The sequence below is a fragment of the Osmerus eperlanus genome, chromosome 5 (genome assembly GCF_963692335.1).
Source record: "Osmerus eperlanus chromosome 5, fOsmEpe2.1, whole genome shotgun sequence".
Taxonomy (NCBI): Eukaryota; Metazoa; Chordata; class Actinopteri; order Osmeriformes; family Osmeridae; genus Osmerus; species Osmerus eperlanus.
The window spans coordinates 16,239,120-16,256,712 of NC_085022.1; the positions used below are offsets into that span (position 1 = coordinate 16,239,120).

Consider the following 17,593-nt stretch of genomic DNA (forward strand, 5'->3'; position numbering starts at 1 on the left):
ACAGCTGGGCGGTGGGCCGGCTCCTGACCGAGCTGAGAGTCAGCCAACGCCCACCCCCCCCCCCGCACTCTGGGCTGCTTCACAGCAGAGCACACTTCTCATTAGGGGCTGGGTGACTTGGTTTCAAAGGTCTGGCCTGGGTGGGTTAGAGTGTGTTTGTGTGTCTGTGTGTGTCTGTCTGTGTGCGTTTGCGTGTGTATGTGTGTGTGTGTGTGTGTGTGTGTGTGTGTGTGTGTGTGTGTGTGTGTGTGTGTGTGTGTGTGTGTGTGTGTGTGTGTGTGTGTGTGTGTGTGTGCGTGTGTGTGTGTGTGTGTGTGTGTGTGATGGAAAGAGGCTCTGGAGCGACAGTTTTTCTCTTCTGTGTAAAGAAATTCCGGGCGATGTCATGAAAGTTAGGATTTAGACTGCGGGCTCATCACACTGCTTTAGTTTAGCAAAGTAAATCTTCAAATGTAACATTAGGAAAGGGCGTCGGGGCGCCATCGCTAATCCTCACCCACCGTTTGACCTAAATACTGGGCCTGGCTGGATCACAACCCCTAGTGCATTTTATAAGAACAAATAAACAAGACCTTCCCTCTCTGACTCCCCCAAAGACAATCAGACGAGCTTTAGCTCCCCCTTTAGCCAATTTAAAGATAAGCCTTCCCCCAAAGGACTGAGCACGCCGCAGTCAATAAGCCAGTTAGCAAAGGAATAAAAAAAACACATATAATTCAATTCTTGACTTGAATTGAATAGGGGGATTTGGTACTGCAGGTCGGAGGATGTAATCCAGGAGATTGGACAGGGATTCCTTAATGGAGTGGCTAGACAATTGGGAGAAGAAAAAAAACGCGCCCGCGCGCCCGCCCCCACCCCCCCCCCCACCCCCTTTTCTTCCGGCACACTGCAGCATCTCAGTGCTCCTCTGGCTGTCTGACCAGGAGAAAGAAGAGCAGAGATGCTCCGACAGCGCTTCATGGAAACCAGATGAGGAAGAGAGCAATACAGTACATCAAACATCCCCGGTCTTCCCCCCCCCCCCTCCCTCCCCTCCCTGGCTCAGAGAGCAATTACCCGGGTGAGGGATGGGGGGGGGGGGGGAGGAGGAGGGCGCATGGCAGGGCTGAGCGGCATTAATCATTTCTGAAAACCATGGGCTGCTTATCGGGGGAGACCATGGGGGCTCAGCAGAATTGGCAAAGACAGGCAAATGAAAATGCAGTTGAATACTGGAAGAGGCAGAGATTTGAGGCTGAGTGCTGTGCCCAGGTCTAGCTCCAGTCTCGGCTGGATGAGAAAGGCGCTGGGGTTTTACTCGCAGAGTCTTGGGTCTGGGTCTAGTTCCTGTTTCTGGTTAATGTCTGGGTCTGGGCCTATTTCTGGGTCTCGATATAGGTCTAGATGGTCCTGTGGGTGACATGTATATGTCCTGATGCTGTCTTCTGAATGGAAGTGAAAAATGTGCCCTCTGAATGAACCGAACAGATGCATCCTGGATCTGTTACAGTGGGTGAAGTGTCTTATTAAAGTCTTCCAAGACCAAAAGCATTTGTTTCATACAAGACACTGTACAGCGAAAACGACACAGACATCACCTGCACATCAGCACAAACGCACGCGTGTGTCACAGGTAGCCCGCACCGTGTAGTACCGTTGTTTCAAGTGCATTATTAAAACGGGACTTGACGTGCACGTCAACTAGCTGTCATCTTTCCCCACCCGGGAAGACAAGAGCAGCCATACTTCCTCTCCTCAGAAGTTACGGTGCACGTCACCTCACTGATTCACTCTGTCGAGCCAGTTGTATTAACAGACTCTATTTTAAGACACACCCTCGGTTCCGCTTGCCGCCACAGCCTGACTCTATCAGTGAGAGGATAGCAGAAGAACAGATGGCGGCGACCTGGTGCTCACCTGAGTGCTGTCTCAGACTAGGCCTTCCTCACTAGAATACTGAAGCCGTGAAGCCAGGCCCCAACCCCCCTCCTCTGACCAGCTCCCTGGCTTCAGCTGCAGTCTATCACTGATTAACTCTAACACCCAGGCCTTACACCCTCTCTCTCTCTCTCTCTCTCTCTCTCTCTCCCTCTCTCTCTCTCACACACACAAACACACGCTGCGCTTCTCTGTCGGACACTATATCTGTCCATCTACAGTGTGACTCGTGACCTCTTGACCTCTCTTAATGGAGATTATTACTTTCATGCACTCATGTCTCACTATGTATCTCTCTCTCTCACACACACACACACACACACACACACACACACACACAGAGACACGCACACACTCTGATCGCCCCACCCTGTCCCTGAGTCCGTGAGCGTGAGTAATTGTCAGGCCCAGTGAAATGATCGTAGCTTTCAGCGCTAATGGAGAGCCCACACATTCATTATTCAGGCCTGAAACTAGAGTGCTGTGGAGCGCCTGGGGGAGCGATGAGTTACTGCTCAGCACAGGCTAACCTTAGAGAGGCGACGCATGGCAGCCCGGTGAGCCCTTTTCTCCTCCATACCCATGTCCTCTCACCTCTCTCTCTCTATCTCCCTCTTCCTTGTGCTTCATACGTGTCTCTCTCTCTCCCTCTCTCACTCTCCCTGTCTTTCACCCTGTCTCTCCCTCTATCTCTCTCTCGCACCATCTCTCTCTCTCTCTCTCTCTCTCTCTCTCTCCTGCCAGCCCACCGTCCATCCGTCTGTCTGTCAGTGGCAGACAGACACCACAGAGAACTTGAGCCCCGGTCCCAGCTGTGGTCTGGCCAGACGACGAGGGGCTCGGGTGTACCGTGTGTCCCGCGGGCCATGCCGCAGGGCCCAATGACATACGGCGTTCCCTCTCGCATGTCACCACTGCGGGCCGGCACGCAGGCCTCTGATTGGAGGACACACTCCGGGCCTGCGTTACGGCCCCCCTGGGGTTTGGCGTTTTTACGAGGAGGCCGGGAGAGGAATGCAGCGAGCGAGCGAAAGGGTGTGAATGTGTGTGTATGTGTGTATGTGTGTGTTTGTGTGTATGTGTGTGTTTGTGTGTATGTGTGTGTGAGGGGGGAAGGGGGGGGTGAGGGGAGGACTCAGAGGCACGCTGACCTGGAGATAACACATGGCAGGAAAACAGATAGGCTTGATATCTGAACATGCCCGCACTTGTGCTTGGCGAAGGGGACACCGCACACTTACTATGCTGCAGTGGCTCTCCCACCACAGAGAGGTTAACCAAGCCTCCTAAAAAGACCCACAGCCTCCAGACGGAATTCCAACACTGCACCCTAAACCTTCTTCATTTCCTATGTCTGACCCTGATCAGGGCTGATCTGCCATGGCTGGGGAGGGTGTGTGTGTGTGTGTGTGTGTGCGTGTGTGTGTGTGTGTGTGTGTGTGTGTGTGTGGGGGGGGGTGTGGGCGTGTGTAAGTACGTGTGTATGTCTGACTAGGAAGGGCGGTCTGTACACTGGCCCCTCAAACACATCACACACAATCGCAAAGAACAACACCGGCTTGTCCGAGTCCATGCACAACTCAGTAGCATTCTCTCTCCCTCCCCCGCCAATCATTGGGACGAGGGACATTTCATAGCCTCGCTTCTCTTTGTTCTACTTCTGTTTACTTACAGTTTTTTTCCAGTGTCGCACAGACAAAGCTGGGACACCAGAAGCCCTGGGTCTGTCTGGGGAGGAGCCTGGGGGCGTTCTGAGTCGTCTGGGAGGCCGCTACACTCCCCACACTCACAGCCCCAGACTCCCTAATGAGTAATAAAGTCTCAAGCTGTGGCTTTTCGACTTGTCACAGACTCCAGCAATTTGGTACTCCAGCATTCTACTTTCAAAATGACCCAATTAGTCAGATGAATAACTAAACTGGGGGTGAGGAGATGGCAGCGGGCTGTGTGGAAGCAGGACTTTAGCTAGGGGGTGTTGGTCGGAGGGGTGAGGGATGGATGTTCAGTACATGCAGGTACCAATGTGAATTATCCTGATATTGGAAGGGGTCATTCAATATCACAGTAGCCCGAACATTCTAAAAATACAATGGTGTGAGAGAGAGAGAAAGAAAAAGAGAGAGAGAGAGAGAGAGAGAGAGAGAGAGAGAGAGAGAGAGAGAGAGAGAGAGAGAGAGAGAGAGAGAGAGAGAGAGAGAGAGACAGGTAGAGACAGAGTCCTCTGCTGTGTGTCCCACTAAATCCTAATTAGGTTTACAAGACACAGAGGACTCTCTTGTGCAAACCTTTATCCTTTCAAATGAGATCCATTCATCTTTCTAGCTCTAATTTCACAGCCTGGTCATTACATTATTTGAAAAGCTTACATGAACCACAACTACATTGCTATTGATGCATCGGTAAATTAGCCAACTAAATACATGAACTGAGTAAACCCAGTGGGTAGTATGTGTTGCATCCACACCTAGTGGTCAGATACCAACAGCTAAAATGTCTGAATCCATTTCCCTAATCTGCTTTTATTTGGTAAACAAGAGATTAAAAATGATATGTGGGGAGGGATTAAATCAAATATGCCTTTGTAATTGCGTGAGAATTTGATCATAATCTAGTCATTCTCATTTTGTTTATATGTTATGTTCCTTACACCAATTCATGAATCGAGCTTTAATTACTATGAAAAGTCATGAATGTACGTTTCCTTCATATACAACCGTTGACGTCTGAGAGCCCCGATGCCTCGTTTGTCCCTAAAGCTGCTGCTCTCACTTTGCTTTGTACTGGAGCATGACCCACCACTTCCCACGATAGCCTACGCCTACCATCACCCTGCCAGAGTCACGTGTTTCACCGCCTAGTGTCTCTATGCAAGCTGGAGCTATACAAATCAAACTAAACCACAGCCCAGTGGAGACGGAGACCGACGCTCAGGCAGCAAGAGAAGCATTACGCTGCCGGGACAATGAATCGCTCAAGAATAGACCACACGTTTTATCATTCAAAAAGTACATTTATTTAAAGTTAAGAAGAAGAAAGGGATTAAATTTGGTCTAATGAGGGCAGAAGATGCGATCCGCGCTGTTTAACGAACCCCTCCGTGATCTAAGCAGTCTGCCCGAGAGCAAGGGGCTCGGGGTTGGTTTATCGGGCACGGGACGTGGCGCTGATATCGAGCATCAATAACTGACTCCGTATGGGTTAACGGTGCTTGAATGATCATCCCTCGGTATTTAATAGGATAATTGAACTCAATACAGTTGGAGCTGTGCGGCTGGTCCCGGTGCAACAAAGGGAAGGGCAACTGTCAGTTACCATGAGAGCTGTTTCGGCGAACTTACTTGCACTGCTTTTTCTCTGCACTTGTTCCTGCGTGTTTTACGTTTGGAGCAGACTGGAAAGCCAGCTGGAGCGATACAAACGAGGGCTCCACGTCACGGCGGCTGGGTCCTTTCACCCCGGCCCATCGACAGACTTATCTACCAAAACTTTCCGGGCGTTACTTACCGTTCCCGTGGCACAGAGGCTTCGTTTTGGGGGAAAGCTTGACAACCTCACAAGCGCAAGGGATCAAACTGTTTCTTTAGGAAGCAGAGATTACCATATGAATGTAAATAACACGGGGTCGAAGCTGAGGGAGGGCCAACTGGGGTCCGTGATTGAGGATGGGATTTTTTGGAGTGAATGGCTGGATGATCAACTGCATGTCGGTTTCAGTGAGGAGCATGCCCGGGCTTGGCGAGAGAGAGCCCGCGGCAACCGGATAGTGAAGCTGGAGGCAGGCTGCGGCAGGATTTCTAATCAGCTTGCCACTTTTTCTGACGGAACCAAAGCTTGCGTGCGTTACGGAATAAACGCGGACCAAGTGCAAGGAGAAACTTTGACGTATTACCTGGCCTGCCTGTTAGGAATCACAAACCTGCCGCCCCTCATTCTCTCCCAGTTGAACGTTGACAGTGAACAATGGGCTTCTGTGAGGAGGAGGATAGGCGGTTTACAGTGGAGCGAGCGAGCTGTGGTATCTCTCACAGAATGGGTCTCCAACCTCACCGGTGTTGTTACTCCTGCACCGCTTCGACAGGAGAGCAACGGTCTCCATCCTCTCCGCGGAGAGCTGAGTAACAAGACGGTGCCGGAGCTGCTGCAGTTAATGCAGTGGACCGACCTGATACTGTTTGACTATCTGACTGCCAACTTCGACAGACTCGTTAGCAACCTATTCAGCCTGCAGTGGGACTCGCGGGTGATGGAGAGGGATACCAATAACCTGCTCCAAACGCCAAGCGGCGACCTGGTTTTCATAGACAACGAGGCCGGGCTTGTGCACGGGTACCGAGTACTAGATATGTGGGAGAAATACCATAGTACCGTTCTCGGTTCCGTGTGTGTGTTCAGAAAAAGGACAGCGCAGCGCGTTATAGAGCTGCACCGTCGCAGGGACACGAGGACTCAGCTTCTCGAGCTCTATCGAGACAGCGATCCTTTGTCTACAGAATTAGGGTTTCTATCAGAAGAACACGCTGGTGTATTACAGAACAGAATTGACAGATTGTACAAACACATATTGCATTGCAAGGGAAAGTACAGCCAGCTGTGAACATTCAATCTAATTCCCAATTCGCAGGTTATCTCAATCTCTCACTGTCCCCAGAGAATTACGTTTGCTGCTAGTCAGAAGACACCTGTACCTGATTAACACGCATCAGTTTAAAATGGATTGGAATAATCTATGAACTACCTCTTGTGAACAATGATAGCATATATCTGAAAAAAGATTGACAATTGTTATAGGCTTCTCGATATATCACAGCATACTGTAGTTTATCACCAAGCCTCAAATCTTTCTTGGGCTGTATTTCCTATTATTGTCAGAATTTATATTTCCAAATTGATACACCGGTTTCCCGTTGAATAGGAGCAGCCAAGAAGGACATCAGTTGTTTCTTTTTTATCTGTAAAATCATTGTGTAGGACATGTTTTCACGGATCTTGATAAACCTTAATCTAAGCCTTAACACATGTGAAATAGTTCTGTATTTGTTGGCACATATTACCATGTTTCTGATGTACAGTGTAGTATCAATCTTGATTTCATTCTCTGTACAAAATGTGTTACAATCAGTTGTCAAAAAAACACTTGTTTAATTTGATCGTCTTTTGATTGTATCTTCAGCCTTAATGTCATACTGTACATGGTGTAAGTAGAACTACATTGTGAATACTAAGTTCATCCATTTGTAATCAAACATGTTGAATCCTGCTCCACTAATTAATGTGCTTTGTAACATTCCAGTCCTTCCTTGCATTTTCTTTTGATAAATATATTTTAATTTAAGTTAAGCCGTTGTCAACCCACAAGTTTCTTATTCAGGCCGTTTCCATTGGTCACAATGACGGGTCAAATATTTGCCTGGTTTTTGTGGAGCCCTGGGGTTTTCATAAAGGCTTCTGTCCTCATCCACTACAGTGCGCCCATTGTGCTATGAAAATGCCATGTCCTTTTATGCTGTTACCCTGGAACTCGTCTCAGTCAGGCAGGCAGGACCCAGCAGGGAGTTCTAACTCCTTTCAGTCTGCAACATGATGGACAAACAGTAATGACTCATTTTGACTGTGGTCACAGTAAATCATGGTAAGTACGGCAATGTGGGAGGAAGGGAGGATCTTTTTTTTTGGTGCCTTGAGCATCCTTCCTAGATTAGCTCGCTAGATCAGGGGAAAGACTTTCAGTAGAAGTGAACTGGGAGGGATATGAAATGTTGTATTTAGATGAGGAATCAGACCAGCTATTACGCTGAGGCTCCATGTGCTTTAGCTGCGTAGATGTTCTCGTTATGGCACAAGGCATTTGTTTTAATTTCACCGTCCACAGCGATCTCCTCACAGTTCCTCACTGGGCTCATCTGGTCCTGTGATCTCCTGCACCAGACCTGAGGCTACGCAGCGTGGGACGTCAATGATAAACGTTTGAAGTTCTAATGGTTTCCAGGCCTCCCCTCAATCCCTCATCTCATCTGGTTTGTCTTACACCTGCGCTGGGGTAAGGCATGGCTGGCTTCAGGCCCCTCTATTAGTCTTGACTCTTGTCTCATAGAGGTTGGAGGGGAAGGAGGAGGAGGAGGGAGAGGAGAGAGGCCTCACTCGAACACCGAGAGGGGTTTAGGGTCTATGAAGTGGTTTATCCTGACTGCTTGAGAAACAGAGCCCCTTGGCGTACTCTTTGCGTGTCCCTGCTATCGATCTGTGTTCCTCCCTATTAGGGAGCGATTAACGGCAAAGACGCAGCTGGGGTTTGAACAGGTGGAGCTGGAGGCCTGTGCTAGCTGTCTGCCTCGAACTGTAATAGGGACGAAGGGGATCAATAAGCACCGAGACGGCGGTGGAGGGGGGGGGGGGGAAGCATGTCGCTTTAACAAGAGGTGGGGTAGCTGGGAGGGCGCTGGAGGGAGTGTGGGGGTTAGGAAGGGGTAGATGGGGGGGAGGGGGCTGTGTTTGCAGCTGGGTGTCTAGCTCTGAGGCACGCATGTCGATGCCGAGTCCTCCAGGAGATTTACGACTGGTCTCAGACACTGGGGATTAGAAACAATGCTAATCCGAGGTCTGAATGTTTCAAACCAGACACGCACCCCTCCTCTCTCTCCCTCCTTACTTCCATTCCCCCCCCACCCCCCACCTCCATCAATCCTGGCCACACATCTGTCAGCAGTTGTTGGCAAAATTGCAAATGAAAGTTGTAATTTTTTAAATTAGTTGTTTTATGTCTTTTTGTTGCACCAGAAAGACCACTCTTTGTTTTTTACAATAGTTCTTGTCATTCCTAATCACGTTGGCGGTTAGTATCAAAACCCTGGAACTGTTCCTAACTATTCACATGTGTTCCCATCTGGTTTGTGTCCCTTGCCACAAGCCTCACAGAACTTAACCCCTCCACTACACTCAGGTCCACCCTAAGCCCCAGGCCCCATGAGCCCCCCAAAGTGACATGGCCTCATTACTGCAACTTTTCATTGGCTAGTGCTATAGGCCAGATATTTTTCATCCTATCCATCTGAATGTGTGAGTTAGACACCCAATCATAGGGCCTCAGCTAGAGCCGGTTTCTGCTCTGTTTGTTATCAGTGTCGGTAGTCAGGCAGACTAGCAGGCAGGCAGTTAGGCAGGTAGTCACCCAGATAGTCAGGCTGACCTGTCAGTCAAGCAAGCAAGCAATAAAACAGTCAGACAAGTAGGCAGTTACACAGGTAGCCAGTCAAACAGGAAGTCGGCAACCCACTGCATGTCTCAGCTCACAGCCGTCAGGTATACTGATCCTCTCATTCTGCCCCTCTCTACAGACTGACACATAGCAGGCATTCCTGTGGAGGCCATGATGGATTTTTTTCTTTTTTATTCTTCACACACACACACACACACATTTTGGGACAGCAGATTCCGGGGACCGGGGGAGACAGCTGTGTACACTGGCTCATCTGCTTCCGGAGGTTTTCACTTATTTGTTTTGCCTCATTGAGGGAAGCACATTCCAATGATTATTTATACAACATTTGTATTGGTCCTTAAATATTGCTGAGCTTTGAAAAGCAAAGACACTGAGTTTTCTGAACTGGGAAAGCAAACAAAGCAAGTTATCAAACATAAAACATTTATTTTACAGATTATTATGTTTTCAACATAAAATTAGTTTTTGTGAAATGAGTTTCAAACATTTAAATGAGTTTAGAAAAAAATTACTCAAACTAATCTTTTAAAACAAATAACAATTGTGTGTTTACACTGTACAAATAACATCCACCAAAAGACAACAAAATAGCAACATTGGTACAGCTTTGCCTGAACGACTGACTGACTAGGCTTGGCTGTCTCCCAGCATGGCTAGCATGTGACAGTGGGCTAGCGGACGTGCATAACTGGCATTCCTCCGTTGCTGTGCTGTGCAGTGAACTTCCTGTTCAGGAGCGGGTGATTTCATTATGGAAGGCGTCCTGCACACACTAGGGGGGGGAGTCCCTCCGTCACGCGTGACTGGACACAGGCCACGGTGAGGGGGGGTCGGGGGAGCAGCGAGGGGGCTGGAGGGCGGAAGACCTGGGGGTCTGGGGAACAGGGCTACTGTGTCAGGAGTAGTCCTACGCTGTGGTGTGCCAGGCTAGTTGTCCGTGTGACCTCTTTTAGAGAGAGGGTCACTTGCTTACAGGCTCGGGTGTTTGGCGTGCAGATGGCGAGGTATCCGGTCACGCAGGCCGACACAGACGAGAGGACAGCCATGTTACTGGGAGGCTGTTGACGCATTTGACAGTGAGCTCCACAAAATATGTATTCCTCGGCAAATCAAACCCAAGGTACCAAGAGAACAGCGCTGTTATAAGTGGCTGCCTGCATAAAAACACTAACGCTAAGTGTTGTGCGTAGGTGGGATTTGGAGATGCTGAAGATCAATTTTCACCTTTTTATTTCAGGAGGACAGCTGTACAAGTTTCAGCAGTCTCCAGTGGGTGGTTCTACATTTGGCTGCAAGTATGTGTATTTGGAGAAAGCGTTTGTGTGTCTGCATGTGCGATGGATGCGGTTTTACCGTGCAAGAACAGGAGGTACGTGAACGATAGGCAGATGGTTTGCATGTTTTTCTGCTCCTAAGTGTGTGAGCCTGCCTGCCTGCTGCATACGCAGGCAAATGTTATTATGTGTAAATCTATAAAGAGGTCTCTACCGCTGCGCACCAAATTTCCCTAAGGTTCGGTGGCCGTGCACACATCCAGGATGCTTGTATCCTGGAGTGGGAGAAGGACTTTTCACAGGGCTCTGTCAGAGGAGATCGCACACCAGGGAACACTCCAACAACTCAATTGGTTGGCCATCCTCTCTAGGCTTCTGTGCTGCTAGGTTATGAAACAGATGACATCCTGTCTCCTCCTGTTCAGACATTTCTACAGCCTGCTCCTCTCCTCCTTACTTCCCAGCTATTACTATTACTTCCCAATCATTAATGTACCACGTCTAGATCTTACATTCAGATGGAGTCTTTCCATATAAAATAAACTTTTTTTTCACTCTGTTGAGACTAGCTTTATCTCCAACTCCTCGCTCCATGAACAGTGTTTTTAAACACTGTTTATGTTTCTGTTTACGTGTTGCTATACAGTACGGGTTAGCAGACTGTTTTTTATGCTAGTCACGGAATGCCGTGTGTCTGTAACCTGAATCTGATTCCAGCAAAGTTGTTATGCAATGTCCCTCCAGCCATATACATGCAGCCAGGGTTCATGAGTGTTATGATCAAGTCTAGTGTAATTCAGTACTTCAGCAGTCAGTGGCTTCATGAGAAATGTCAAAACAGAAGAGAAAAACTAGGCTTCGGGGCAGAATATAACCTTTATTTACCGATTCATGAAATGTTTGTTACTTAGGTTATAGGACTATAGGAATGATGCTATGTGTAGCCTATATTGTAGATGGTAGGTACTGAGAAACAGTGACACTCAGAGAGAGAAGCCAGTGACTCGTTTCACATTGCCTTTACCTCTTTTTCTTTCGGTTTCTTCATCTTCTCTCCATCCCAAAAACAATCTTCACAAGTTTTGTATTACTGCTGACCTGATTTCAGACTACTCATCCATTAGAAAAAGAGCGAGTGCTAGAGATAACTATACAAGAAAAACCATGATAAAAAAATGTGTGAGTGAGAAAATAGTGTGAAAGAAGGGCCACACATGAATTTACATTTGCAAGTGATGCAATTACACATAGCTTCACTGTTTGAACAGCCTGCCCTGTTTATCTCCACCCAGAGCCAGTCAGCTGTGACTTTAGCCCTCGCAACTATCTTTGTCAGGGCTCTGTGGGGAAGAAGCACTTTAGGACCCTCTTTCTCTTGGTCTCTCTGTCTGTCTGCTCTTTCTGTCCACCCCTCTCTGTCTCTCTGTTTGTATCTCTCTGTCTCTCTCTGTCCTCTTGATCTCCCTCTTCTGTTTCTCTCTCTCTCTTACTGTCTGTTTTTTATTATCTCTGTCTCTCTTTCTCTTTATATCTTTCCCCTCATTTTCTCACCTTCCCTCGTCAATTTATAAGACAGTCAGTCCTTCTTGATTGGCATGCCTGATGAATGTGTGTAATCTTCCTAGTGGAGGCTGTTGGTGCCTGGGTTCAGCCCAGGAGACACCTGCTTCAAGCACACTGACTTGCACTCATTTGCATCATGGTTAATTTCTATGTAAATTAGAATTAGTATGCTTAAGGAAATGACAGCTTTTTCCCTCTTCTTCTGTCTTTTGGCTGGAAAGAATAACTGATTGCATTCAGAGAGAGATCATCTATCATTTGGCACCTGAATGAGTCTGATTCATGCCTACCTAGAACAAGAGCTAGCTGAGGTCTTAATGAAGATATTTCTATGCTAATGCTGTGCAGTGTTGGTTTATGATTTGCGTGCAGAGCGAGGGCAGGGAAGGGGCTGTTCTGAATGAATTGGGTGGACATATGGTTAGGTTTGCATAACACGGCGGAGGTTGTGACCTTTTCTAAATATGGAAACACAATTGCAGCTGCAGTGCCACTTAGTCCAGGCCAACACTCGAATCTGAAGCACTTCAGATTAATAAAAAAAAGTGGTGAATTGCCAGTTAGGAAACTCAGCTTTTGAATTCTCAGGTGGATGGGATGTGAATAACTACTGTCCGTGCTGTAAACCCTTGGGCTATCTGACCCTGTCAGTGGAGGCTCAATGGCTTGTTGTGTGTCCTAACTGGGACATCACAGTTTTGTTCTCTCACCTTCAAAAGCCCTTGCAGGATCAATAACACAGATAGACAAAGGCATTGTTGGCACCTGAACGAAAAAGAAAAAAAAATTGGCCCCACCACATCCCTGAATCAGCACTTCCTTCTCCTTCAGAGCTGAGCATCGCCTCTCTGACTAGGAGCATTAGCTCTCGGCCGTGGCCTATCGTGTGCATGTTTGTGGTTACTTTTCTGCAGTCACTTTGAGTGATAGCATCATTCGCTTTGCCTGTGCTTGGTAATTTGGTCATTTCTATGTAAATTGGGCTTTGTGCTGTACTAGGCTGTCGTATCCTACAAATGCTGTGGCTGGCCTATGCCTGTAATGGCACGGTGCAACATGGAGAGTACAGAAGCAGCTCTGTGTGGCAGCTCTCGCACTCACAGCTACGCAGAGAGAACAAGACAGACATTGGAGGATGGAACGGGGGAAACGGACGGACAGGCCCGCGACTAATCCAGCCGGCACAATAACAGACCGATATAGGCACTAGAGCAGGCTGGTAGGTGAGCAGGGATGATAGATATACAGGCAGGAAGAAGACCAGATTGGCAGTCAAACAGACGTCAAGGAAGGTGGAGAATCATAAAGGAAGTCAGAACGGTAGTCAAGCAGTAAAGTAAAATTGCAGGCTGGCGGGCAGTCAGACAGACAGGCAGGCAGGTAGACAGGCAGGCTGGTATGTAGGTAGACATGCAGCGTAGTAGTTGAGGAGGAAAGGCATCTGGTATGCGTCCAGATTTTGTCTTTTTCTTTTGAGGAAGGATGTGGAAGGATCACATCACTAAGGAAAACCTTAGCAGGGTATTACTGTTGAGCCTCAAGTATCCCTGTCTCCAGACAAGCCTGGACATGTCGTCCTGAAAGATATAAGGACAGAAGAGCCTTAGCAAAGTAGAAATCTTTGCAGACATCAAAGTTCTTCATGACATTCCATTTTGAGAAGAGCATGTGCGGCTACTCTTCTTACAGAGCCATGTGTTTCGTTGTTTATGTCACAGATGCCAGTTGGCCAGCCTATGTTTGTCTGCTATTTCTGTAGTACATTTTAGTTGGGTTTGATTATGATTTGAGATGTTTTTGTTTGCTGTGGTTATTTACGTTGTGGTGATTTCATATTGGTTGCTGTGATTATGGTATCGTTTATGTGCTGTTTGTATTATGATATGTGCAATGCAGTGTTTGGAGACAACAAGGATGAGGGCAGCAAACTCCCCAGCTGACAGTGACACAGCCCATTACTCCTTATTACTACTTCCACTGATTAGTGGAAATTTTTTCGCGTTTATCGATTGGACGAATCGACCAGCCGGATTCTGCTGCCTGCAACTAGGCCCCGGAGGAGGCGACCAGGTGTATTCCGCTCCCCGCAGCTAGACTCCTGGGTCACAACCGCGGCTTGGCTGTCCGACGAACCCACTGCGTCCAGAATCCAGGATTTCTTCGGCCCGACTGCTGACGCCTAAAGGGGAAGTACCCACATGTCTCCATAATAAGAACGCATCACTGTGCGCAACAGAGTAGCAAGTCTGTTGATTATTGTCTCGCGCTCCCCGCATCGCAAGAGGTGGGCTACGGCAGAACAGAGCGGTATTATACGGAACCGGCAGCGGCGACTAATAGAGTTGGCATACGCCAAAGGACCACTACGAGAGACACCCCCTGGTTTATAAAGGACAGAAAGACACTACGTTTTTACTATTGTACATTTTATCAGGTTGGATTTATTAAAGCCTATTTTTCGGTATCCTCTGTCTCTTGACTGGTGTGACTGTAGCCCAAGGATCAGAACCTGCTATTTAAACCGTGTCACCAGGGACATTTACTGTAGCTGTTAAGTCGTCTTCAAGTATACCGTGTCCCAGTCTTCTACACCTGGACCTGCTGCAACCTGACCTACCACAAAAACACTGACTCCTCTCTGCTTCTCACCCCAAAACACTATTTATCATGGTGGAAGAGTTGTGTAAAGGAAGGAGGAGAGGTAGAGGGAGAGGGAAGGGGAGATTGGAGAAGACCTGTGGATCAGAGTGCGAATTATACAATGACAATCGGGGGGGTCAACTTCTTCTCCAGGTGGTGTATTGACCCCCCCGACCTGTTGTTTTTACCTCTTTTGGGGGGGTCCAAGTCTTAATTAGGGGGTTCAGACCACCCCAACCCCCCCCGTAATTCGCACCCTGCTTTGGATGCCGCCCTGTGTGTTCCTGACAACAGACTAGTGTGAACACGTTCTATTTAGACTGACTATAAAGACCACTTCCTCTCAAAGTTTGTGGTAGGATTGTCATCGTCCAGTCTTTGTCAATGTAAGCGTGGAGTCACAGATTAACACAAAGGCAGGGAGGATTCAGAAAGCAGTGACGGATTGTTTAGTGAATTCAGTCAGTAATTATCACTAAGAGATTTTCAAGTGGTGCTCTTCAGATGGATAGTTCTTGAGTTCATTGCACGGGCCTCAATTATCTTTCTCTGTCTTTTTGTTCCTATCTCTTTCTCTCATTCGCTCTCTCTGTCTCTGTCTCTCTGTCTTCTCATCTCTCTTTCTCTCTCTCGCTTTGCGACCCTTTCTCTTTCTATTTTTTGTTCTGTCTCTTTATTTTCCTCTCTTGCTCTCTCTCGCTCTCGCTCGCTCTCGCTCTCTCTTGCTCGCCCTCTCTCTCCTCATTATAAGTCTCCTTGCTCATTTGGCCTGTGTAAATATTGCCAGTGAGATCTTGGCTGCAGTCATTGATTGGGAGGGACTAATCATGCAGGCTGGCCACAAAGACATCTCGAGCAAAATCAATGCCAGTGAAACAGAACTGCAATCTGTCTAAGCATTCCCACATCTCTATTTCTTCTCTGCATGTATCTCACCCACACTCAGTCTGGGATACTCCCCCACACACTTTCATTTCATTTCATTGAATTCTTATATGTAATTCCTGTACTCTTCTTCGATTTTCTAATTGTTTCATCTATTCTCTGAAAAGAGACTTATAGGACATTTGGGGGTTGTGGATATGTCCTGGATAATGGCTAAGGAATCACTTGTTTTCGGGACTGGACTTGTATTCTCTAATCAGATGGTGGAATGGCACAGACTTAGGCACAGGGAGACATTGAGAAGTAAAGCAGACATCTCCCGCAAGGACAAATACTGCATTAAAGATGATTTATATGTTCATCTAAGGATTTACAATCGACTCCACACAGTAACTGGCAGAGTGGTCCATGACAACCCTGTCCAGAGCTGGAGAGTCCACACACACTCACGCACACACACACACACACATACAGAGGGACACACAAACACACACACCTATCTCTCACACTCTCTGCACATACGCACGCATCTGCCTAGTGTGTCAGGGGCCGGCAGATGGATGGCTCTGGAGCGTGTGTGTTTCAGGAATGTGGCCCTGCTGTGCTGAGGCGACCGAGCCAGGAAAGGGCGCAACCTCCCCCATGTTCTGTTTTTATAACCCTCCTCCAGTTAAACACGCCCCCCCTACCTGTCAATCACACGGCCCCTCCCCTCAGCTCTGCCTGTGATGTCACAGCAGGGCACACGCTACAGTTCGTGAGCCATGCTGGAGTTCAAAGGCCCATCTCCGGTACCAGGATAAGGAGCCCATCGCAGCCGATCTATCAGCCTGCAGCCGTGTCATCGCATGGCCCTGTTTGGGTGTTAGCATGAGAGGGGTGAACCTGAGCCCTCTCTCCCTCCCTCCCTCCCTCCGTGTTGCCCTCTCCCTCTGCCTCTCGCCCTCTCTTCCCTCTCCCTTCTCTCCAGGTGCTCCCATAACTCAGCAGGCTTCAGAGCCCCGAGGAGGCATTCCTGGACTACAGAGACGTCCTGACGGATGAGCGCGCCGATTTACGGCTTGCTGATGGACCCGGAGGGGGGGAGGGGGGGGTGGGGGGGTTCGAATGGGGAGCCGATAGGGGCTACTTCAAAGAGAACCAAGCTTTTGTTGTTATGGTCATGCTTTCTCTCGTACCAGCTCTCCCTCTTCCCTCTCTCTCTCTCTCTCTCTCTCTCTCTCTTTTCCCCCCTCTGTCAAGTCTTAGTCGGTGCCTGGAACAGCTTGAGTGTTTTCACACATACCATTCCTCTCCCTGGTCCCTGTAGACCTCCCTTTAGCGTGTCCAGTCAGATAAGGTGTTGCACCACACTGCAGGAAAGCTCCAGACACAGCAGCCATAGGAGTGTCTAAAACACACAGACAGGCCACACACGCACACACTAACAAAGGCACACACACACCCACACACAATGTAATTTAGACGTTCCTATAACATTGACATTGACATTTCCCAGACTACCCTGGGGGTCTTCTATCAGGACAGCTCCCAGACACCTGCCTCTCGGTCCTATGCTATCTGAATCGGTTGGCGTGACTTTGCCGGGAACATTATAGGACATAGACAGCCATTGTACGTGTCCTTGTTCCTCAGCAGTGGGTGTTGGATTGCAGGGGTTTGTGGTGTGTGAAGATGATAGATGTGGAGACTGGTGTCATTTCTCCTAGCAGGATGTGTAATGAACCCTGTTGTGCTCCTGTAACATTTGTGCTGATTGATTACAAACAAAGGCAGTTTAACATGCAGCGGAGGGCCGCACGCAGGGAACAAGACCCAGCGTCTAAGACGACGACATGCACATAGCGAGGAGACAAAATCCCCCACAATCCCTTGGTCTACGGGGTGTTGGTGGTTAAGTAAAAGCTCTTTCATGTTCAGACTGTTATACGTCCTCTCCCTCCCTCCCTCCCACACACACACACACACACACACTCACTCCACCCACAGACCCCAACAGAGAAGAAGCTCAGTGTTGACTTGAATCTGCGTGTTCATGTCTCTGGTGTGACAAATGAGGGAATTTTTTACCATACAAATTTGCCCTCTCTGCTCC

At 48.3% G+C, this 17,593-nt stretch overlaps 1 protein-coding gene and 1 long non-coding RNA gene across 2 annotated transcripts; both read left to right on the forward strand.

Moving 5' to 3' along the window:
- Positions 1 to 4,824: 4,824 nt before the first annotated feature.
- Positions 4,825 to 7,257, forward strand: fjx1 (four-jointed box kinase 1). Its single transcript, XM_062461981.1, has one exon. It carries the CDS (start codon positions 5,234 to 5,236, stop codon positions 6,512 to 6,514), a length of 1,281 nt encoding a protein of 426 aa, XP_062317965.1. The 5' UTR covers positions 4,825 to 5,233; the 3' UTR covers positions 6,515 to 7,257.
- Positions 7,258 to 10,104: 2,847 nt separating this feature from the next.
- On the forward strand, positions 10,105 to 14,428 carry LOC134021310 (uncharacterized). Its single transcript, XR_009930493.1, has 3 exons — positions 10,105 to 10,256; positions 10,374 to 10,431; positions 13,870 to 14,428. It is a non-coding gene; the product is annotated as an uncharacterized LOC134021310 (long non-coding RNA).
- The last annotated feature ends 3,165 nt before the right edge of the window (positions 14,429 to 17,593 follow it).

What these genes read in the sequence shown, in the direction of transcription:
- fjx1 (XM_062461981.1), top strand. Translation starts at nt 5,234, where the DNA reads ATGAGAGCTGTTTCGGCGAACTTACTTGCACTGCTTTTTCTCTGCACT.